General features: G+C 46.9%; 1 protein-coding gene across 1 annotated transcript in view; it reads right to left on the minus strand.

Annotated features, from left to right (window-relative positions):
• LOC143935849 (beta-1,4 N-acetylgalactosaminyltransferase 2-like) overlaps positions 1 to 25155 on the minus strand; it is a 168627-nt gene that overhangs the window by 53225 nt on the left and 90247 nt on the right. The window contains exon 4 of the mRNA XM_077459974.1: positions 1423 to 1457. Coding sequence (XP_077316100.1) covers positions 1423 to 1457 — 35 coding nt within the window. The remainder of the gene's footprint in view (positions 1 to 1422; positions 1458 to 25155) is intronic.

Raw genomic sequence — 25155 nt, forward strand, 5'->3', positions numbered from 1 at the left:
TATGCAGCCACTTGTGATGGGCACAAGTGGCTGCATATGATGGGCACAAGTGGCTGCATTTGACGGGCACAGTGAGGCTGCATATGAGTGAGCCCCGATCCCACTCAACTGTGTGATGATAGCGAATTAATTTTCACTATTTTCACACTAATCTTCCTCCCCACTAATCAGGAGGCAGGGCGTCAGATCTGTTTACTGATTGACCAAAGTGCCAGGCCACCCTATTGGATGCCTGGTGTTTAAGAAGAGGAGCAGAGATCGCCACCGCTCTGGTGCACTGAGAGGAGCTGCTGCCTGGCGGTAAGTGCCGGGGGGGTCTGTCAGAGCCATGCGCGGGGTTGGGTGGGCTGCCAGAGCTGCGAGCCGCTAGTGGGGGGGGGGGGGGGGGTCAGTGGGCACAGTGGCTGTGGCTGCATATACTGGGCACGAGTGGCTGCATTTGATGGGCACAAGTGGCTGCATTTGACGGGCACAAGTGGCTGCATATGATGGGCACAATGGCTGAACAAGATGGGCACAAGTGGCTGAACAAGATGAGCACAAGTGGCTGCATATGGTGGGCACAAGTGGCTGCATATGATGGGCACAAGTGGCTGCATATCATGGGCACAAGTGGCTGTATATGATGGGCACACGTGGCTGCATATCATTGGCACAAGTGGCTGCATTTGATGGGCACATTTGATGGGCTGCAATTGATGGGCACAGTGGTTGCATTTAATGGGCACAGGGAGGCTGCAATTGATGGGGGGGGGCAGTATTTTTAAGTTTGTTTGCATACCTGCCCAAAAAATTTTGAGCACCAGCCACCACTGGCCAAGATCCTCCTCTTCTCAGGTCCCTCTTTTCTGCTCCTGACCCCTCCCTCCTATAGAGTGCCCCCACAGTCAGCAGCTTCCTATGGGGGCAGCTGAGCCGAATCACAGCTCCGTGTGTCCATTCAGACACGTTGCCCCGACCCTGTCCCTCCCCTCTCCCCTGATTGGCTGACTGACTTTGATTGACAGCCATGGGAGCCAATGGTGCCACTGCTGTGTTTCAGCCAATCAGGAGGAGTGTCCTGGATGGCTTAGACATTTGTGGACATCGTTGGAGAGAGATGGGGCTCAGGTAAGTAATTAGGGGGGTGCTGGGGTGGCTGCTGCACACAGAAGGTTTTTTTATCTTAATGCGTAGAATGCATTAAGATTTAAAAAAAAAAAACCTTTTGCCTTTACAACTCCTTTAAGCACAAATCTGAAGCCTAGCCTCACTAAACTAAGCTCAATTCCTACATTCATTTTGGGCCAACTCACACTACTGTAGTCCCTCATGGTGTGCTACTGTAACAAATGTTCATTACCGTATTCAGAATTTTGTGTAAACGAAACCTGTGCTTTGTCGTATACTGTAAATGTATTTTAAAAGCTGAGAATACTGTACCGTGTAGTTTGGCAGAAATGCATCAATTTGTAAACCTGTAACAGAAACAAAACAAAGTTTAAAACACATTAAACTTAATTCACAAACAAAACAAAAAGGATAAAATAGATAAAAAGGAAAAATACCATATATACAGATCAAATTCATCAATGAAGTTCAATTGAATGTGTAAATAACAAATAAATAAGACATCAAAATCAATAGTACCCTACTGGATATTGCAACCAAATGCACCAGTGCTGCAAATATTTAAAAAATGTGCAAACAAAGCAAGATAATTCCACATGCAGATAAAGTTAATTAATGTGGTAGCAATATCCAAATAAGATGACCCTGCTGGGTATTGCAACCAAATGCACCAGTGCTGTAAGAAATCAAAATATGTGCAAATATGACGAATAGGTACACCAAATAAATTTCATAGGATAATAAATTGCATCAATAAAGTGTCCTTTTTTGTGTTTCACATCCCACATCAATGTGTCCAAGTAAATAAATAATCAAACAAATCACAGTGGTGATAGACGTGCATATATAAAGAAATTGTTAAGTGATGGTGTGATCACTCCGTGTGTGCTAACAGCTCACCTCACATCAAGACCGTTGATTTTTTACAGCACTGGTGCTTTTGGTTGCAATATCCAGTAGGGAAATATTGATTTTTATGTCTTATATATTTATTTGCTATTTGCACATTCACTTGAAATTTATTGATGAATTTGATCTGTATATGGAATTTTTCCTTTTTCGTCTACCATGTTTCCCCGAAAATAAGACCTACCCCAAAAATAAGACCTAGCAACGGTGACGACAGAAGACCAGGACACCGCTAGTAAAAGAGGTGGAAGAAGGAGCAGAGGCCCGGCAAGAATAACAGAAGAGGGGGACAAGACTCCCGAAGTCGGAAGAAGAGGCAGCGGCGACAGAAGACCAGGCCACCACTAGTAAAAGAGGTATAGGAAGAAAGCGGAGACCCAGCAAGAAGAACCGAAGAGGGAGACAAGACCCCCGAAGAGGGGGACAAGACCCCCGAAGTCATAAGAAGACCCCTGGGCGGCGACGAAGAAGAAAGCCGGGCTCCCCCGCTATTAAAAGAGCTAGCAGAAGATAGCGGAGGAGTCCAGGGAGAAGACCCCCCAAGATGGAAGGAGACATCCGGAGCTGTGCAATAAATTATTTTAAAACCTTGTGTTGTGTTTTATTAAAATTTTTTTCACCAGGTGAATGGGTAAGGGTACATTGTACCGCATACTCATTCACATAGGGTGGGGGGCCGGTATCTGGGGGCCCCCTTATTAAAGGGGGCTCCCGGATTCCGATAAGCCCCCCGCCCGCAGACCCCGACAACCAACGGCCAGAGTTGTCGGGAAGAGGCCCTTGTCCTCATCAACATGGGGACAAGGTGCTTTGGGGTGGGGGGGCTCGTCCCCACCCCCTTTCCTGACCGGCTGGGCTGCGTGCTCAGACAAGGGTCTGATATGGACCTTGGGGGGGGACCCCCACGCCCTTTTTTCGGCATAGGGCTTCCTCTTTAAGTCCATACCAGGTGACGGGGCTAGCGAGGTGTCAATCTCGCCACCGAAGGCGGCGACATTGACTTCCTTCGCTAGTCCTGTCTACCTGGAGCCAAGTTCAAAATGAATGGACTTTCCTCCGTGTGTGGGCAAGTCCATTCATTTCAAAAGTCCAGCGGACTCCCGCCATAGTCCGGCGGTTTGACCGCCGAAAAAGTCCGGTTGTGTGTGGGCAGGTCCGCTCGTTCAGAAAGTCCAGCAGACCTCCACTTCAAAGTCCGGCGGTTTGTCCGCCGGGCTAAATCTGATCGTGTGTACGCGGCATTAGTGTCAAAGTCAAAATGTTGAAGAACTTGCTTACTTTGACTGCATCCAGAGAATAGCCATTCGTAACTGGATGTTCACTCAAGTTGGACAGTCCTATCACAAGGCCCAGCAGCCAACAAGGTGCTTACTCAGGAACAAGTCTCTGCCACAGACGTTGTTGTAAAACATACAAGATAATGTCTCTGCCACAGACGTTGTTGTAGAATACATAGGGAAACTATGTGTAATGGTGAGCTGCGCTAAGAAAAAATATTGGTTCAAAGATTATATCTATATATAAGAAGCTTGAAGGCAAAAAAACAAAAACAAATGGCCTAACTAAATGGTAAATATATTATATCCCCATCTAAACTGGTTCATACGATTGAAAGTATAAAAAAATCGGTGACAAAGGATTATAATGTATAAAGTGTATACATAAAATTAAATATGATAAATAGTTAAATTCATAAATTATATAAATAAATCATTTACATAACGAATTCATATGTGAAAAAAACCCAGATAGTGAAACACTGGTGCCAAAACAGGTAAATGGACCCCGCCAAATATGATCTCTCAGAGATCCTCAGATAAAGGAATATAACAGAATATGTAAAAAGGAAATCAAGGATGCAAAAATTCAAAATGAAAGACAGATTGCAAAAGACAGTAGGACAAACCCCAAAAAATTCTTCAAATATATTAATAGTAAAAAGGTTAAGTCTGAGCATGTAGGCCCTTTGCAAAATAATCTGGAGTGGGTGACTGGGGACAAAGAGAAGGCTAACTTATTAAATACTTTCTTCAGCTCTGTGTATACAAAGGAGCATGGGGGAGCTCATGTCCATAATGGGGGTGGTCGTGACGCAGCCCCAAATCCACAATGGCTCATAAGTGATATGGTCCAGAAATATTTGGACAGAATAAAGGTGGATAAAGCACCTGGACCTGATGGCATCCACCCATGGATCCTAAAAGAATTGAGCTCTGTAATTTCAAAGCCATTGTATCTAATTTTTAGGGACTCATTAATGACCGGAATAGTACCACTGGATTGGCGCAGGGCCAATGTGGTGCCTATATTTAAAAAGGGAACAAAGTCTTTACCAAGTAATTATAGACCGGTTAGTTTAACTTCTATAGTTGGGAAGATACTGGAGGGATTAATAAAAGACCACATAGACGAGTTCTTGCGGGAAAAAAATATTTTGAGCAACAGACAGCATGGATTCATGAAAGACAGGAGTTGTCAGACAAACCTGATTTCTTTTTATGAGGTGGTAAGTAAAACCTTGGACAGAGGGGTGGGCGGTGGACGTGATATATTTGGATTTTGCAAAAGCGTTCGATACAGTTCCGCACACACTGCTCATGTGTAAGGTAAAGTCTACAGGTTTGGAAACATCAGTTTGTAGATGGATAGAAAACTGGCTAAAAGACAGAATTAAGAGAGTAGTGGTTAATGATTCTTACTCTGAATGGTCTAAGGTTATGAGTGGTGTAGCCCAAGGTTCAGTGCTGGGACCCTTACTTTTTAATATCTTTATAAATGATATTGGGTCTGGGATCAAAAGTAACATTTCCGTCTTTGCAGATGACACCAAGCTATGCAGTGCAATAACGTCCTTACAGGATGTCACCAATTTACAAGCCGACCTCAATGCTCTGTCTAATTGGGCGACTATGTGGCAGATGAGGTTTAATGTTGAGAAATGTAAAGTTATGCACTTGGGGGCTAAGAATATGCATGCATCATACACGCTAGGGGGAGTACAACTGGGGGAATCCATAGTGGAGAAGGATCTGGGGGCTTTGGTAGATCATAAGCTCAATAATAGCATGCAATGCCAAGCTGCGGTTTCCAAAGCGAGCAAAGTCCTTTGCTGTATTAAGAGAGGTATGGACTCCAGAGAGAGATATCATCATTTTGCCCCTGTTCAAATCATTAGTAAGACCTCATCTGGAATATGCCGTTCAGTTTTGGGCACCAGTTCTCAAAAAGGATATCGGGGAACTGGAGAAAGTGCAGAGAAGGGCAACCAAACTGATAAGAGGCATGGAGCAACTCAGCTATGAGGAAAGATTAGAGGAACTGAATTTATTCACTCTTGATAAGAGGAGATTAAGGGGGATTTGATCAACATGTACAAATATATAAGGGGTCCATATAGTGAACTTGGTGTCGAGTTATTCACTTTACAGTCAACAAAGAGGACAAGGGGGCACTCTTTACGTCTAGAGGAGAAGAGATTTCATCTCCAAATACGGAAGGGTTTCTTCACAGTAAGAGCTGTAAAAATGTGGAATAGACTCCCTGTAGAGGTGGTTATGGCCAGCTCAGTGGATTGCTTTAAGAAAGGCCTGGATTATTTCCTAAGTGTACGTAATATAACTGGGTACTAAAATTTATAGGTAAAGTTGATCCGGGGAAAATCCGATTGCCTCTCGGGGGATCAGGAAGGAATTTTTTCCCCTGCTTTAGCAAATTGGATCACGCTCTGCTGTTTTTTTTGCCTTCCTCTGGATCAACTGTGGGTATAGAATTGGGTATATGGGCTGGTATATTTATTATATATATATATATATATATATATATATATATATATATTTTTTTTTTTTTTTTTTTTTTTTTTTTTTTTGGTTGAACTGGATGGACTTGGGTCTTTTTTCAACCTGACTAACTATATAAATAAAAAAAGAAATATAAATGAATATTAGGACAAAAAATATTAATACTAAATACCCCTGTAATTTAAACATATAAAGCCATAATTAGGACAAGGATTCAATTTCATTTGATATATGTACAAAAAGAAAAGAAAGAATTAGTCCTCTCAAGTCCCAAAAATAGTGGGAACCACACCGGACTCTCCTCAATAGCAATTCCAATCAGTTAAACGATAGTGCCACAATTCATGTAGGAAGACAAAAGGACACTCGCATAGCCGAGAGCCGGCCGGCTTGTTTTTTGAAAACGTTCAGAATTTCTTGTAACATGTGAGTGTACTGGTTTTTTATTTTATTAATATAATAAATAAGGGTTTTTTTACGCTATGCGAGTGTCCTTTTGTCTTCCTACATGAATTGTGGCACTATTGTTTAACTGATTGGAATTACTATTGAGGAGAGTCCGGTGTGGTTCCTATGACGGTTCATCCAGATTATCCATACATATGTCTTTTTGATCTCACATAACACTGAGATCTTACGCTCTGGTAAGCGGCCTTATTTTCCCATTGGTGGAGGTGCTTTATTGGATTTCTGTCTACACGAAGTGACGTGGGTGTCAGCTCTTCATTTCACTTTGGATGAATTATCACTATTATTGCTCGTCACTATTTTTGGGACTTGAGAGGACTAATTCTTTTTTTTCTTTTTGTTCATATATCAAATGAAATTGAATCCTTGTCCTAATTATGGTTTATATGTTTAAATTACAGGGGTATTTAGTATTAATATTTTTTGTCCTAATTTTCATTTATATTTCTTTTTTTATTTATCTGAGGATCTCTGAGAGATCATATTTGGCGGGGTCCATTTACGTGTTTTGGCACCAGTGTTTCACTATTTTGTTTTTTTTCACATATGAATTAGTTATGTAAATGATTTATTTATTTATATAATTTATGAATTTAACTATTTATCATATTTAATTTTATGTATACACTTTATACATTATAATCCTTTGTCACCTCACCGATTATTCATACTTTCAATCATATGAACCGGTTTAGATGGGGATATAATATATTTACCATTTAGTTAGGCCATTTGTTTTTTTTGTTTTTTTGCCTTCAAGCTTCTTATATATAGATATAATCTTTGAAGCAATATTTTTTCTTAGCGCAGCTCACCATTACACATAGCTTTTATTATCGGAGTATTGCGATTTGAGTTGCTGCTTACAGGGAGGGCTTTTGAATAGCGCAGTTTACTCTTTTTACCACATAGGGAAACTAAACTTGAAGAACACTCGTAGGATACCTGGATCTTTCAGCCAACTTGGCGATATCCACGAGACCGGATTCTCTTGGGTACTTCAAACGTTCCAGGCTCTTACTAAGAAACCAACCCGTACATGGTCTTCTTCTGAATAGTCCTCCCCTGGAATGCTTGAAGTCACTGGGTCACTCCCAAACCGGAGACGGCACCCAACCCCTCAGAATCCTTCTTTAGCTTCCTTTCCTCGGGCTAGCCAGCCCCGAGACATCAAGATCGGGTGGATCCGCACCCCAGGCCATAGCCTTCCTGGCGGCTGGTTAGGAGGACCAGGACCATGAAGTCAGTGCATCATTCAGGACCTGAACACCGTACCACGTGACGTCTGCATCTTAAAATACCCTCTCCCAGAAAACACGGCAAGAGCGCCACTCCCACTGGGCGGGCTCCGAGAGAGAGTAACTTAAGCACCTAAACAGACCATAGTTCCATGCCTGCCAGAAGAGACAGTGCCCCCTGCGGGCAGGCTGAACATCCCACAGTCCAGTCAGACTGATGCTGAAGTCCAAATTTAGACAATTGTACCCAAACCAAACTGCAGTTTAGATATAACCTTAACTTTATAAACCGCATAGCGCATGCTCTTCAGGAGCCGCTGCTACACTATAATCCAATCTATTACAGTAGTATATAATGTACAATGTGGGCGTTTCTGTAATATAATTGCGGGGAAGAGAGCTCCGATAGGTCACAGAAGCACAGAGCGGCGCTATAACCAAGGTATTTGGCACAATTATATTACAATGAAAAAAGAAAACCACGCTACTAGTGTCAACTAACGCTGCAAGTGCAACTCAAAGTGATATACGACACCAGACAAACAGTTAACACAAATGGAGCTGCACTGTGAAAAGAAACTAATGAATTAAACGTGTGAGTATACAATTGATGAACAAATCACACAAATAAATTGATGTGTCCCCCCCCCCCGTACACCATAGTGTATATAGTCCCAGAAAGTCTATATATTGGATAATATTGTACAGATTTATAAAAAGTCCACTCATTGAAGCAAATCAAATAGGTGAGTATTAATTAGACACCCAGTGACAACTCTTCATACGATATGCAGTAATGTGTATCCACTAGGGATGAGCCGAACACCCCCCGGTTCGGTTCGCACCAGAACTCTCGAACGGACGCCGCGTTCGTAACGAACGTTAGAACCCCATTGAAGTCTATGGGACTCGAACGTTCCAAATGAAAAGTGCTCATTTTAACGGCTAATATGCAAGATATTGTCCTAAAAAGGGTTTGGGGACCTGCCTCCTGCCTCAGGGGATATGGGTCAATGCAAAAAAAAGTTTTAAAAATGGCCGTTTTGGCGGGAGCACTGATTTTAATGACGATTAAAGTGAAAAAAAAAAAGTGAAATATTCCTTTAAATATGGTGCCTGGGGGGTGTCTGTAGTATGCCTGTGAAGTGCCACGTGTTTCCCGTGTTTAGAACAGTCCCTGCACAAAATGACATTAAACGGAAATAACACCATTTAAAACTGCTTGCGGTTTTAATGTTATATCTGGTTCCTGCAATATGGTTGAAAATCATTGAGAAACATGGCATGGGTAGCCCTCCCTGCCCATTACCAGCCTATTTGGGTCTTGTACGCATGTTAAGGGGAACCCCGTACCCATATTAAAAAAAAGGAAATGCGTGTGGCCCCCAGGCCCTATATACTCAGAACAGCAGTATACAGGCGGTGCAAACAAGACAGGGACTGTGTATGTTTGTTGTGTTAAGTTGAATCTGTTTGTAATTTTCAACTGGTACATTTTTAAAGTGTAGCTCCAGTCAAAAAAACTATTTTTAAGCTTTTTGGAAAACATAGGGAAGGGTTATCACCCCTGTATAATTTGTTTTGTCGTCCATCTTTTTTCATCTCACTTGCTGCTGTCTGATGTTTGTAAGTTGGATGTTTGAAAGTAGGGGCCTGCCCTATATGCTCTGCAGAAATGGCGTAACAAGGTGTTGGTTTTGCCACAACATTGTAAGCCCTCAAAGTGACTCTTGGTGGGCGCTGGAGCGCCCTGCTGTGAACGATTATATCAAGAATTGTAATTACATGCCATTGTTGAACAGTGGTAGAAAAATTGACCTTTGGTGGTTGTGGTGCTGGTGCCACAACACTATAAGTCCTCACCGTTACTCTGGGTGGGCACAGGAAGGGGCCCTCCTGTGAAATATTATATCAAGAATTGTAATTACATGTCCCTGTTAAACAGGGGCAGAAAAATTGGGCCTTAGGCACTGGTGCCATCACACTGCAACCTCTGCCATATACTCTAGTTTTATTGCAGGAATTAGCCCTGCTGCAAAGCATTGCATCAAAAATTGTACTTAAACGCCCCCGTTAAACAGGGGCAGAAAAATTGGGCCTTAGGCACTGGTGCTGGTGCCATCACACTGCAACCTCTGCCATATACTCTAGTTTTATTGCAGGAATTAGCCCTGCTGCAAAGCATTGCATCAAAAATTGTACTTAAACGCCCCTGTTAAACAGGGGCAGAAAAATTGGGCCTTAGGCACTGGTGCTGGTGCCATCACACTGCAACCTCTGCCATATACTCTAGTTTTATTGCAGGAATTAGCCCTGCTGCAAAGCATTGCATCAAAAATTGTACTTAAACGCCCCTGTTAAACAGGGGCAGAAAAATTGGGCCTTACGCACTGGTGCTGGTGCCACCACACTCCAACCTCTGCCATATACTCTAGTTTTATTGCAGGAATTAGCCCTGCTGCAAAGCATTGCATCAAAAATTGTAATTAAACGCCCCTGTTAAACAGGGGCAGAAAAATTGGGCTGCTGGCATCACCCAGAACCAAAAATGTTCTTCCAACATATCAGCGGAGGAGGAAGAGGATAGACAATCAACATAACAGGACAGTCACTCAGCATCAGCATAGGCAGTCTTGAAGGGATGTGGTATTTCAAAAAAAATTATTCAGTTACATCAGCTTCAGGTGCTTGGTAGCTGTGGGTGATCCAAGACTGATTCATCTTGATGGAGGTCAGTCGATCAACTGATTCGGTGGACAGGCGCACCCTGTGATCGGTAACAAAGCCACCAGCAGCACTGAAGGTGCGTTCCGAAAGAACGCTGGATGCAGGACAGGCCAGTAGCTCAATTGCATACTGTGCAAGCTCTGGCCAGTGATCCATCCTCAAGACCCAGTAAGCCAGAGGATTTTCAGTGGGAAAGGTGTCCATGTCTGACCTTGCCCCTAGGTATTCCTGCACCATGTAAATTAGACGCTGGCGATGGGTGCTGGAACCAATCATACCTTGGGGCTGCGGACTAAAAAATTGTCTGAAAGCATCGGTCAGACGGCCACCTTCTCCACCGCACCTTCTGTCTGATGCCTCAGCAACACGTTGTCCAGGACCAGGAGTTTGTGACCTCCCAGTCTCTGGGAACGCGTTGCACAGAGCTTTCTGCAAGGCCTCCCGGAGATGTCTCATCCTCTGCTCCCTCTGCGATGGCAAGATAAGGTCGGCAACCTTACCCTTGTACCGTGGATCAAGGAGAGTGGTCAGCCAGTAATGGTCCCTCTCCTTGATCCGAAGAATATGAGGATCCTTCCGCAGGCTTTGCAGGATCAGGGAGGCCATGCAGCGTAGGTTAGCTGAGGCATTCGGTCCGGAGTCCTCTGGGTCACTAAGGACAACATGATCCGCAGCTACCTCCTCCCAGCCACGTACAAGTCCACGTGTTTCTTGGGACTGTAAATCATCCCTATAAGACTGCTGCTGCTGATGCTGATGCTGAGTGCCAGCCTCCACCTCCATGCTGACACAATCATCCTCCTCCTCCTCTTCCTCCTCCTCACCCTCTTCCTGTGTGATGGGTGGCACAGCAGGAACACTGTCTGGATAGAGCTTGAGAGGCAAGGAAGTCCTCCTCTTCCTGCCTCTGTTCTGCCTCAAGTGCCCTGTCCATTATTCCACGCAGCGTATGCTCCAAGAGGTGGACAAGAGGTACAGTGTCACTGATGCATGCACTGTCACTGCTCACCATCCTTGTGGCCTCCTCAAACGGTGACAGGACAGTGCATGCATCCCTGATCATGCCCCACTGGCGTGGTGAGAAAAAACCAAGCTCCCCTGACCCTGTCCTGGTGCCGTAGTCGCACAGGTACTCATTGATGGCCCTCTGCTGCATGTGCAGCCGCTGCAGCATGGCCAATGTTAAGTTCCATCTGGTGGGCATGTCACATATAAGGCGGTTCTTGGGCAGGTTCAACTCCTTTTGGAGCTCAGCCAGCCGAGCACAGGCATTAAATAGGGTGACCACATTTCCAAACTGCCATTCAGGGACCCCCCCAGCATGCACTGGTCATGTGACATCACTGGGTGGCACCGCCCCTTACCCATTCAAGATATTTCACTTGGCTTACAATGCAGATGGTGGGTGGTCGGGCTTGAGAGCGGAGCAGGGTTTATATGCAACTTTAGTGCCTTAGATAGGCTAACATACATGAAACAAATGCTTGTTCTAACATTGTAGCTGCAGGTGGCCACTTAGATTCAAAGAATGTAATTGTTTTTTTCAGCGTTAGGCTGACATAATTAAACAAACGCTCTTTATATCTAAGGCACTAAAGTTGCATATAAAAAAAAAATAAAAAAATACTTTATACTACAAAAGGTCCACTGTCCATTACACTGACCTACATGACCACTACACTGACCCTTACATTGACCTACCTGATTCCTACACTTACCCTTACACCGACCTACCTGATTTCTACACTTACCCTTACACCGACCTACCTGATTCCTACACTTACCCTTACACCGACCTACCTGATTCCTACACTTACCCTTACACTGACCTACCTGATTCCTACACTTACCCTTACACCGACCTACCTGATTCCTACACTTACCCTTACACTGACCTACCTGATTCCTACACTAACCCTTACACTGACCTACCCGATTCCTACACTAACCCTTACACTGACCTACCTGATTCCTACACTTACCCTTACACTGACCTACCTGATTCCTACACTGACCACTACACTGATCTCAATGATAAATTAATATTGTCAGTCTAAACTTACATTGGGAAGGTATAAATAATAAGTTGCCATCTGAACACTAAAGGTAAATTCACATCCCTCTAAATAGCCATATAAGAAAAAAGGCAGTGCACTAGTACCTAACACTTAAAAACTCACACAAATATAAAGCCATAAAAAAGTCCAAATAAGTTAGTACACAATAGAACCACAGAGCCCAGACAGCAGCACAAGTATCCATGTGGGTGAAGGAAAATCTGTTATCCTTAATGGGTGACAGCGCCCTCCACCACAAGAAATGCTTATTCACATCCAAAAGGTGGACCCCTGAATCAACAGAAGGTCAAAAGCACTTGTCCCACCTTGGGGAAGATATGAATGCCTTGATACTCAGATATATTCTAGAACATGCGGGTAAACGAAGTATACTAAGTGCTTTCCGATTTGCTAAAAAAATATTAGTTTATTAAAACAAATACGTACTCACATGAAATCCTCTTGATTTAAAAGTGTATAGTAATGCAGTGCCGATTGCGGGTCAGCACAGCAGGATGGCAACGAGTGACATCATCCAGGTTAGCTGCTCCCTCCACTACACTGACCTACCTGTCCACTACACTGACCTTCCTGTCCACTACACTGACCACTATACTGTCCACTACACTGACCTTCCTGTCCACTACACTGACCACTATACTGTCCACTACACTGACCTTCCTGTCCACTACACTGACCTTCCTGTCCACTACACTGACCTTCCTGTCCACTACACTGACCTACCTGTCCACTACACTGACCTACCTGTCCACTACACTGACCTACCTGTCCACTACACTGACCTTCCTGTCCACTACACTGACCTACCTGTCCACTACACTGACCTACCTGTCCCCTACACTGACCTTCCTGTCCACTACACTGACCTTCCTGTCCACTACACTGACCTACCTGTCCACTACACTGACCTACCTGTCCACTACACTGACCTACCTGTCCACTACACTGACCTTCCTGTCCACTACACTGACCTTCCTGTCCACTACACTGACCTTCCTGTCCACTACACTGACCTACCTGTCCACTACACTGACCTACCTGTCCACTACACTGACCTACCTGTCCACTACACTGACCTACCTGTCCACTACACTGACCTTCCTGTCCACTACACTGACCTTCCTGTCCACTACACTGACCTACCTGTCCACTACACTGACCTACCTGTCCACTACACTGACCTTCCTGTCCACTACACTGACCTTCCTGTCCACTACACTGACCTACCTGTCCACTACACTGACCTACCTGTCCACTACACTGACCTTCCTGTCCACTACACTGACCTTCCTGTCCACTACACTGACCACTATACTCTCCACTACACTGACCTACCTGTCCACTACACTGACCTTCCTGTCCACTATACTGTACACTACACTGACCTTCCTGTCCACTATACTGTCCACTACACTGACCTACCGGTCCACTACACTGACCACTATACTCTCCACTACACTGACCTTCCTGTCCACTACACTGACCTACCTGTCCACTACACTGACCTTCCTGTCCACTATACTGTCCACTACACTGACCTACCTGTCCACTACACTGACCTTCCTGTCCACTATACTGTCCACTACACTGACCTACCTGTCCACTACACTGACCACTATACTCTCCACTACTTGTCTACTACACTGACCTTCCTGTCCACTACACTGACCTACCTGTCCACTATACTGTCCACTACACTGACCTACCTGTCCACTACACTGACCTACCTGTCCACTACACTGACCTACCTGTCCACTACACTGTCCACTACACTGACCTCCTGTCCACTACACTGACCTACCTGTCCAGTGTACTGTCCACTACACTGACCTACCTGTCCATTACACTAACCACTACACTGACCTACCTGTCCACTACACTGACCTACTTGTCCACTACACTGACCACTATACTATCCACTACACTGACCTACCTGTCCACTACACTGACCTTCCTGTCCACTACACTGACCTTCCTGTCCACTACACTGACCACTATACTCTCCACTACACGGACCTACCTGTCCACTACACTGACCTTCCTGTCCACTATACTGTACACTACACTGACCTTCCTGTCCACTATACTGTCCACTACACTGACCTACCGGTCCACTACACTGACCACTATACTCTCCACTACACTGACCTTCCTGTCCACTACACTGACCTACCTGTCCACTACACTGACCTACCTGTCCACTACACTGACCTTCCTGTCCACTACACTGACCTACCTGTCCACTACACTGACCTTCCTGTCCACTACACTGACCTTCCTGTCCACTATACTGTACACTACACTGACCTTCCTGTCCACTATACTGTCCACTACACTGACCTACCTGTCCACTACACTGACCTACCTGTCCACTACACTGACCTTCCTGTCCACTACACTGACCTTCCTGTCCACTACACTGACCTACCTGTCCACTACACTGACCTACCTGTCCACTACACTGACCTACCTGTCCACTACACTGACCTACCTGTCCACTACACTGACCTTCCTGTCCACTACACTGACCTACCTGTCCACTACACTGACCTACCTGTCCACTACACTGACCTTCCTGTCCACTATACTGTACACTACACTGACCTTCCTGTCCACTATACTGTCCACTACACTGACCTACCGGTCCACTACACTGACCACTATACTCTCCACTACACTGACCTTCCTGTCCACTACACTGACCTACCTGTCCACTACACTGACCTTCCTGTCCACTATACTGTCCACTACACCGACCTACCTGTCCACTACACTGACCACTATACTCTCCACTCCTTGTCTACTACACTGACCTTCCTGTCCACTACACTGACCTACCTGTCCACTATACTGTCCACTACACTGACCTACCCGTCCACTACACTGACCTACCTGTCCACTACACTGACCTACCTGTCCACTACACTGTCCACTACACTGACCTACCTGTCCACTACACTGACCTACCTGTCCAGTGTACTGTCCACTACACTGACCTACCTGTCCATTACACTAACCACTACACTGACCTACCTGTCCACTACACTGACCTACTTGTCCACTACACTGACCACTATACTATCCACTACACTGACCTACCTGTCCACTACACTGACCTTCCTGTCCACTACACTGACCTTCCTGTCCACTACACTGACCACTATACTCTCCACTACACTGACCTACCTGTCCACTACACTGACCTTCCTGTCCACTATACTGTACACTACACTGACCTTCCTGTCCACTATACTGTCCACTACACTGACCTACCGGTCCACTACACTGACCACTATACTCTCCACTACACTGACCTTCCTGTCCACTACACTGACCTACCTGTCCACTACACTGACCTTCCTGTCCACTATACTGTCCACTACACTGACCTACCTGTCCACTACACTGACCACTATACTCTCCACTACTTGTCTACTACACTGACCTTCCTGTCCACTACACTGACCTACCTGTCCACTATACTGTCCACTACACTGACCTACCTGTCCACTACACTGACCTACCTGTCCACTACACTGACCTACCTGTCCACTACACTGTCCACTACACTGACCTACCTGTCCACTACACTGACCTACCTGTCCAGTGTACTGTCCACTACACTGACCTACCTGTCCATTACACTAACCACTACACTGACCTACCTGTCCACTACACTGACCTACTTGTCCACTACACTGACCACTATACTATCCACTACACTGACCTACCTGTCCACTACACTGACCACTATACTCTCCACTACACTGACCTACCTGTCCACTATACTGTCCACTACACTGAGCTACCTGTCCACTGTACTGAGCTACCTGTCCACTGTACTGAGCTACCTGTCCACTGTATTGACCTACCTGTCCACTACACTGACCTACCTGTCCACCATACTGACCTTCCTGTCCACTACACTGACCTACCTGTCCACTACACTGACCTACCTGTCCACTACACTGACCTTCCTGTCCACTACACTGACCTACCTGTCCACTACACTGACCTACCTGTCCACTACACTGACCTTCCTGTCCACTACACTGACCTACCTGTCCACTACACTGACCTTCCTGTCCACTACACTAACCTTCCTGTCCACTACACTGACCTACCTGTCCACTACACTGACCTTCCTGTCCACTACACTGACCTACCTGTCCACTACACTGACCTACCTGTCCACTACACTGACCTACCTGTCCACTACACTGACCTACCTGTCCACTACACTGACCTTCCTGTCCACTACACTGACCTTCCTGTCCACTACACTGACCACTATACTCTCCACTACACTGACCTACCTGTCCACTACACTGACCTTCCTGTCCACTATACTGTACACTACACTGACCTTCCTGTCCACTATACTGTCCACTACACTGACCTACCGGTCCACTACACTGACCACTATACTCTCCACTACACTGACCTTCCTGTCCACTACACTGACCTACCTGTCCACTACACTGACCTTCCTGTCCACTATACTGTCCACTACACTGACCTACCTGTCCACTACACTGACCTTCCTGTCCACTATACTGTCCACTACACTGACCTACCTGTCCACTACACTGACCACTATACTCTCCACTACTTGTCTACTACACTGACCTTCCTGTCCACTACACTGACCTACCTGTCCACTATACTGTCCACTACACTGACCTACCTGTCCACTACACTGACCTACCTGTCCACTACACTGACCTACCTGTCCACTACACTGTCCACTACACTGACCTCCTGTCCACTACACTGACCTACCTGTCCACTACACTGACCTACCTGTCCAGTGTACTGTCCACTACACTGACCTACCTGTCCATTACACTAACCACTACACTGACCTACCTGTCCACTACACTGACCTACTTGTCCACTACACTGACCACTATACTATCCACTACACTGACCTACCTGTCCACTACACTGACCTTCCTGTCCACTACACTGACCTTCCTGTCCACTACACTGACCACTATACTCTCCACTACACTGACCTACCTGTCCACTACACTGACCTTCCTGTCCACTATACTGTACACTACACTGACCTTCCTGTCCACTATACTGTCCACTACACTGACCTACCGGTCCACTACACTGACCACTATACTCTCCACTACACTGACCTTCCTGTCCACTACACTGACCTACCTGTCCACTACACTGACCTACCTGTCCACTACACTGACCTTCCTGTCCACTACACTGACCTTCCTGTCCACTACACTGACCTACCTGTCCACTACACTGACCTTCCTGTCCACTACACTGACCTACCTGTCCACTACACTGACCTTCCTGTCCACTACACTGACCTTCCTGTCCACTACACTGACCTACCTGTCCACTACACTGACCTTCCTGTCCACTACACTGACCTTCCTGTCCACTACACTGACCTACCTGTCCACTACACTGACCTACCTGTCCACTACACTGACCTTCCTGTCCACTACACTGACCTTCCTGTCCACTACACTGACCACTATACTCTCCACTACACTGACCTACCTGTCCACTACACTGACCTTCCTGTCCACTATACTGTACACTACACTGAACTTCCTGTCCACTATACTGTCCACTACACTGACCTACCGGTCCACTACACTGACCACTATACTCTCCACTACACTGACCTTCCTGTCCACTACACTGACCTACCTGTCCACTACACTGACCTTCCTGTCCACTATACTGTCCACTACACCGACCTACCTGTCCACTACACTGACCACTATACTCTCCACTACTTGTCTACTACACTGACCTTCCTGTCCACTACACTGACCTACCTGTCCACTATACTGTCCACTACACTGACCTACCTGTCCACTACACTGACCTACCTGTCCACTACACTGACCTACCTGTCCACTACACTGTCCACTACACTGACCTACCTGTCCACTACACTGACCTACCTGTCCAGTGTACTGTCCACTACACTGACCTACCTGTCCATTACACTAACCACTACACTCACCTACCTGTCCACTACACTGACCTACTTGTCCACTACACTGACCACTATACTATCCACTACACTGACCTACCTGTCCACTACACTGACCTTCCTGTCCACTACACTGACCTTCCTGTCCACTACACTGACCACTATACTCTCCACTACACTGACCTACCTGTCCACTACACTGACCTTCCTGTCCACTATACTGTACACTACACTGACCTTCCTGTCCACTATACTGTCCACTACACTGATCTACCGGTCCACTACACTGACCACTATACTCTCCACTACACTGACCTTCCTGTCCACTACACTGACCTACCTGTCCACTACACTGACCTTCCTGTCCACTATACTGTCCACTACACTGACCTACCTGTCCACTACACTGACCACTATACTCTCCACTACTTGTCTACTACACTGACCTTCCTGTCCACTACACTGACCTACCTGTCCACTACACTGACCTTCCTGTCCACTATACTGTCCACTACACTGACCTACCTGTCCACTACACTGACCTTCCTGTCCACTATACTGTCCACTACACTGACCTACCTGTCCACTACACTGACCTACCTGTCCACTACACTGACCTACCTGTCCACTACACTGACCTACCTGTCCACTACACTGTCCACTACACTGACCTACCTGTCCACTACACTGACCTACCTGTCCAGTGTACTGTCCACTACACTGACCTACCTTTCCATTACACTAACCACTACACTGACCTACCTGTCCACTACACTGACCTACTTGTCCACTACACTGACCACTATACTATCCACTACACTGACCTACCTGTCCACTACACTGACCACTATACTCTCCACTACACTGACCTACCTGTCCACTATACTGTCCACTACACTGAGCTACCTGTCCACTGTACTGAGCTACCTGTCCACTGTACTGAGCTACCTGTCCACTGTATTGACCTACCTGTCCACTACACTGACCTACCTGTCCACCATACTGACCTACCTGTCCACCATACTGACCTACCTGTCCACCATACTGTCCACTACACTGACCTACCTGTCCACTATTCTGTCCACTACACTGACCTACCTGTCCACTATACTGTCCACTACACTGACCTACCTGTCCACTATACTGACCTACCTGTCCACTATACTGTCCACTACACTGACCTACCTGTCCACTATACTATCCACTACACTGACCTACCTGTCCACTATACTGTCCACTACACTGACCTACCTGTCCACTACACTAACCACTACACTGACCTACCTGTCCACTACACTGACGTACCTGTCCACTATACTGTCCACTACACTGACCTACCTGTCCACTATACTATCCACTACACTGACCTACCTGTCCACTACACTGACCTACCTGTCCACTACACTGACCTACCTGTCCACTATACTGTCCACTACACTGACCTACCTGTCCACTATACTGACCTACCTGTCCACTACACTGACCTACAGTGGTGTGAAAAAGTGTTTGCCCCCTTCCTCATTTCCTGTTCCTTTGCATGTTTGTCACACTTAAGTGTTTCGGAACATCAAACCAATTTAAACAATAGTCAAGGACAACACAAGTAAACACAAAATGCAATTTGTAAATGAAGGTGTTTATTATTAAAGGTGAAAAAAAATCCAAACCATCATGGCCCTGTGTGAAAAAGTGATTGCCCCCTAAACCTAATAACTGGTTGGGCCACCCTTAGCAGCAACAACTGCAACCAAGCGTTTGCGATAACGTGCAATGAGGCTTTTACAGCGTCCTGGAGGAATTTTGGCCCACTCATCTTTGCAGAATTGTCCTAATTCAGTTACATTAGAGGGTTTTCGAGCATGAACGGCCTTTTTAAGGTCATACCACAACATCTCAATAGGATTCAGGTCAGGACTTTGGCTAGGCCACTCCAAAGTCTTCATTTTGTTTTTCTTCAGCCATTCGGTGGTGGACTTGCTGGTGTGTTTAGGATCATTGTCCTGCTGCAGAACCCAAGTTCGTTTCAGCTTGAGTACATGAACAGATGGTCGGACATTCTCCTTCAGGATCTCTTGGTAGACAGCAGAATTCATAGTTCCTTTTATCACGGCAAGTCTTCCAGGTCCTGAAGCAGCAAAACAGCCCCAGACCATCACACTACCACCACCATATTTTACTGTTGGTATAATGTTCTTTTTATGAAATGCAGTGTTCCTTCTACGCCAAATATACTTGGACACACACCTTCCAAAGAGTTCCACTTTTGTCTCATCGGTCCACAGAATGTTGTCCCAAAAGTCTTGGGGATCATCAAGATGTGTTGTGGAGAAATTTAGACGAGCTTTGATGTTCTTTTTGCTCAGCAGTGGTTTTCTCCTTGGAACTCTGCCATGCAGGCCATTTTTGCCCAGTCTTTTCCTGATGGTGGAGGCATGAACGCTGACCTTAACTGAGGCAAGTGAGGCCTGCAGTTCCTTGGACGTTGTTGTGGGGTCTTTTGTGACCTCTTGGATGAGTCGTCGCTGCGCTCTTGGGGTAATTTTGGGCGGCCGGCCACTCCTGGGAAGGTTCACCACTGTTCCATGTCTTCGCCATTTGTGGATAATGGCTCTCACTGTGGTTCGCTGGATTCCCAAAGCTTTGGAAATGGCTTTATAACCCTTTCCAGACTGATAGATCTCAATTACTTTCTTTCTCAATTGTTCCTGAATTTCTTTGGGTCTCGGCATGATGTGTAGCTTTTAAGGATCTTCTGGTGGACCTTACTGTGTCAAGCAGCTCCTATTTAAGTGATGCCTTGATTGTGAACAGGTGTGGCAATAATCAGGCCTGGGTGTGGCTAGAGAAATTGAACTCAGGTGTGGACAACCACAGTTATAGTATGTTTTAACAAGGGGGACAATCACTTTTTCACACAGGGCCATGATGGTTTGGATTTTTTTTCACCTTTAATAATAAACACCTTCATTTACAAATTGCATTTTGTGTTTACTTGTGTTGTCCTTGACTATTGTTTAAATTGGTTTGATGTTCCGAAACACTTAAGTGTGACAAACATGCAAAGGAACAGGAAATGAGGAAGGGGGCAAACACTTTTTCACACCACTGTACCTGTCCACTATACTATTAACTACACTGACCTACCTGTCCACTATACTATCCACTACACTGACCTACCTGTCCACTATACTATCCATTACACTGACCTACCTGTCCTCTACACTGAGCCACCTGACCACTATAACCTACCTGACCTCTACCCTGACCCACCTACCCACTACACTGACTTCTCTGTGCCCTGCACTGACCTACCTGACCACTACACTTCTTTATGCACTACTCACACTACTGACTACTTCCCCACACCCCACACAAACATATGGCAGATTGGTGGATTTCAATCACCACTCCAGGCCAGTACTCCATGCAGATCATCCATAGTCAGATGACTGCTATCCCCGCAGGCCGGGAACTCTGCCAGCGGCCGCCGTACGCTCGCCTGCACGGAGCACCGCCGCACCCACTCACACATGGGCTGCCTGCATTGGGCGATGGCACGCAGCTGAGGAATCATGGGGGACAGGGCAGGCTGGACCACTGGAGTCTCTGGGCGGGGGGAGATCCAGTTGCTGAGGAGTCTGCCTCATTGGAGATGTGTGGAGCCTGGAAGAAGTCACTTGGGCTGCCCACCCCCACGCTACACCACTGGGCTGGCCCGGCCGAATTACATCATCGACATTCCACAATCAATTAAAATCGTAAATGGCTGTATCCGTTTCATTCCGGGACACTGTATTGTCCTGGAATGAAGGTGTCCGGGACCCGGGACAGACCTGCTAATTGCGGGAATGTCCCGGGCAATCCGGGACACGTGGGCACCCTAGCATTAAATGATCGGCGGAAATGCACACAGACTTTCCTGGCCTGCTTCAGGACATCATGTAAGCCGGGGTACCTGCCCAAGAACCGCTGCACCACCAGGTTAAGGACATGAGCTACACAGGGCACATGGGTCAGTTGTCCCTGTCGGAGGGCGGAGAGGAGGTTGGTGCCATTGTCGCAAACCACCATTCCTGGCTTAAGCTGGCGCGGCGTCAACCACCTCTCGGCCTGCCCCTGCAGAGCTGACAAAACATCCGCCCCAGTGTGGCTCCTGTCCCCCAAACAAACCAGCGCAAGCACGGCATGGCATCGTTTTGCCTGCATACTTGCGTAGCCCCTGGAACGCCTACGGAGCACCGCTGGTTCTGAGGACAGAGCACTGGAAGAGGCCATGGAGGAAGAAGAAGAGGAGGGGGTGGAGGAGAGAGGTGTGTCACAACCAATAGTAGCATTTTGGAGGCGTGGTGTTGGAACAACCTCCAACACTACTGCACCTTGTCCTGCATCCTTCCCAGCAGCCAGAAGAGTGACCCAATGGGCCGTGAAAGACAGGTAACGTCCCTGTCCATGCCTGCTGGACCATGAGTCAGCGGTAATATGCACATTACCGCTGACCGCCCTGTCCAGCGAGGCAAGGACATTGCCTTCCACATGCCGGTAGAGAGCCGGAATCGCCTTCCGTGAGAAAAAGTGGCGTTTGGGGACCTGCCACTGAGGAACCGCACATTGTACAAACTCACGGAAGGGGGCCGAGTCTATCAACTGAAAAGGCAGCAGTTGAAGTGCTAGCAATTTAGCCAAGCTAGCATTCAACCGCTGGGCATGTGGATGGCTGGGAGTAAATTTCTTCCGCCGGTCCAGCAGCTGGGGCAGGGACATTTGCCTGCTATAATCGGACGTGGATGTACCACTAGCAGAGTTCCCGGAAGCACTTGGCTGTGACACACCTAATTCTACAGCTTCATTCCTCTCAGAGCAGGTTTCAGAGAGGACTGAAGGTCTAGTGGGGTTGGAGATGCCAGCTGATGAGGAGCAAGGAGAGGTCCGCTTTGTTCTTTGGTGTGGGTCTTTGAGGTACGCTTGCCAACGAGCTGCATGGCAGGTCAACATATGTCTGGTCAAGCATGTGGTGCCCAAGCGGCTGATGTTTTGGCCACGTGAGATACGCTTGAGACATATGTTGCAAATAGCAGCGGTGCGATCTGATGCACTCGTCTCAAAAAAGGCCCACACCAAAGAACTTTTAGAATAACGCGCAGAGGAAGCGTTCTGCGCAGGCGGAGCTCTGCGGTGTGATTCAGTCGGTGTGCTGCCCCTAAGCTGGCCCCCGGAGGGCATCCTGCCTCGTTGGACATGTGCCTCCTCCTCCTCCTCCTCCTCCTCCTCCCTCCTTCCAGGCAACCACGTGGAGTCAGTGCCCTCATCATCCCCTCCCTCCTCATCGCTGTAGCAAACCTGGCAGTATGCTGCAGCTTGTGGAACATGACTGCCAGATTGCTGTGCTTCTTGAGCATCCTCTCTCTCTGCGCTCACGCTACTGCCTTCCTCTAGCTGAGTGTCATCATCAGAGCCCACCAAACACTGGGCATACTCCTGGAGCATGTACCCAACACTGTGCTCAAAGAGTTCAGGAGACTCCTCAGGAGGACGTGGTGGGTCTAGGGAAGGAGTCACTGATGATGACATTGAGAGGAGGGAAGACGATGCGTTGGCAGCTGCTTTGCTACTACCCTGAGACTGGGTGAGAGAGGATGAGGAGGATGAAGAGGGCTTGGTCATCCACTCTACCAAGTCGTTGGCATGTTGCGGTTCAACATGTCCAGCTGCAGAAAAGAAGGACAAGCATGTCCCATGGCCACGTGCTGATGACAATGCACCGCGTCCACGACCAGCACTGTTGTCTCTAGACACAGAGCCTGCTTGCCCTCTTTTATCGGCTCGTGCCTGTCTGCCTCTCCTTGCTGGCCTTCCAGACATGGTAATGGCCTGAAGGGAGTAGGGTAAAACAGTAGTTGGGTAGTTTATATTGTGCTGGAGGCACACAACACCCACTAACTCCTGCAGATGCCTTTTTTATAGAACAGCAGAGTTAAAGGGGTATATACAGTTGTATACTGTGCTGTGCTGGAAGCACACACAACTTCCAATAACTCCTGCAGATGACAATTGGGCCCAAATAGAGAACAGCTATGTAGGTGGATTATAGCGGTATGTACTGGGTACAGAGCACGCAGACAGCACGCACTATCTCCTGAGTGACACTACTGACTGCAAGCGCTATTATTAAAGATGGACCACTAGCTATATAGGTGAGGTGAATATCACGGTGTATACTGCGGTCAGGGCACGCAGACAATAACCAGAAAACAGCAGAGTTAAAGGGGTATATACAGATGTATACTGTGCTGTGCTGTGCTGGAAGCACACACAACTTCCAATAACTCCTGCAGATGGCAATTGGGCTCAAATAGAGAACAGCTATGTAGGTGGATATAGTGGTATGTACTGGGTACAGAGCACGCAGACAGCACGCACTAACAGTACTGACTGCAAGCTCTATTATTAAATCTAGATCACTAGCTATATAGGTGAGGTGAATATAGTGGTGTATACTGCGGTCAGGGCACAGACAGTAACCACTACACAAGAGCAAGATAGGAAAAACAGCCAAAAACGATTGGTGTGTAACTGTGTTGAAGGTACACAGAACACCCACTGCTTCAGATGCTAACTAACACACTACACGAGGCCGCCTCAAAGGCGGCCTTATATAGTGTGGGGCGTGCACTACACAGCCTGAGCTATGATTGGCCACAGGCAGGATGCCTGTGGCCAACCATGGCTCTCCTCGCTGCTGGCGCTGAGATTGGCCAAGCATGCGGGGTCACAGTGCATGCTTGGCCAATCATGAGACAGCAATGCACTGCGCCATCGCAGTGCATTGTGGGCCACACGAATTTTGCCGC

Source organism: Lithobates pipiens, unplaced genomic scaffold, assembly GCF_037356315.1.
Source record: "Lithobates pipiens isolate NorthernLeopardFrog02 unplaced genomic scaffold, aLitPip1_a1.2 Scaffold_28, whole genome shotgun sequence".
Classification (NCBI taxonomy): Eukaryota; Metazoa; Chordata; class Amphibia; order Anura; family Ranidae; genus Lithobates; species Lithobates pipiens.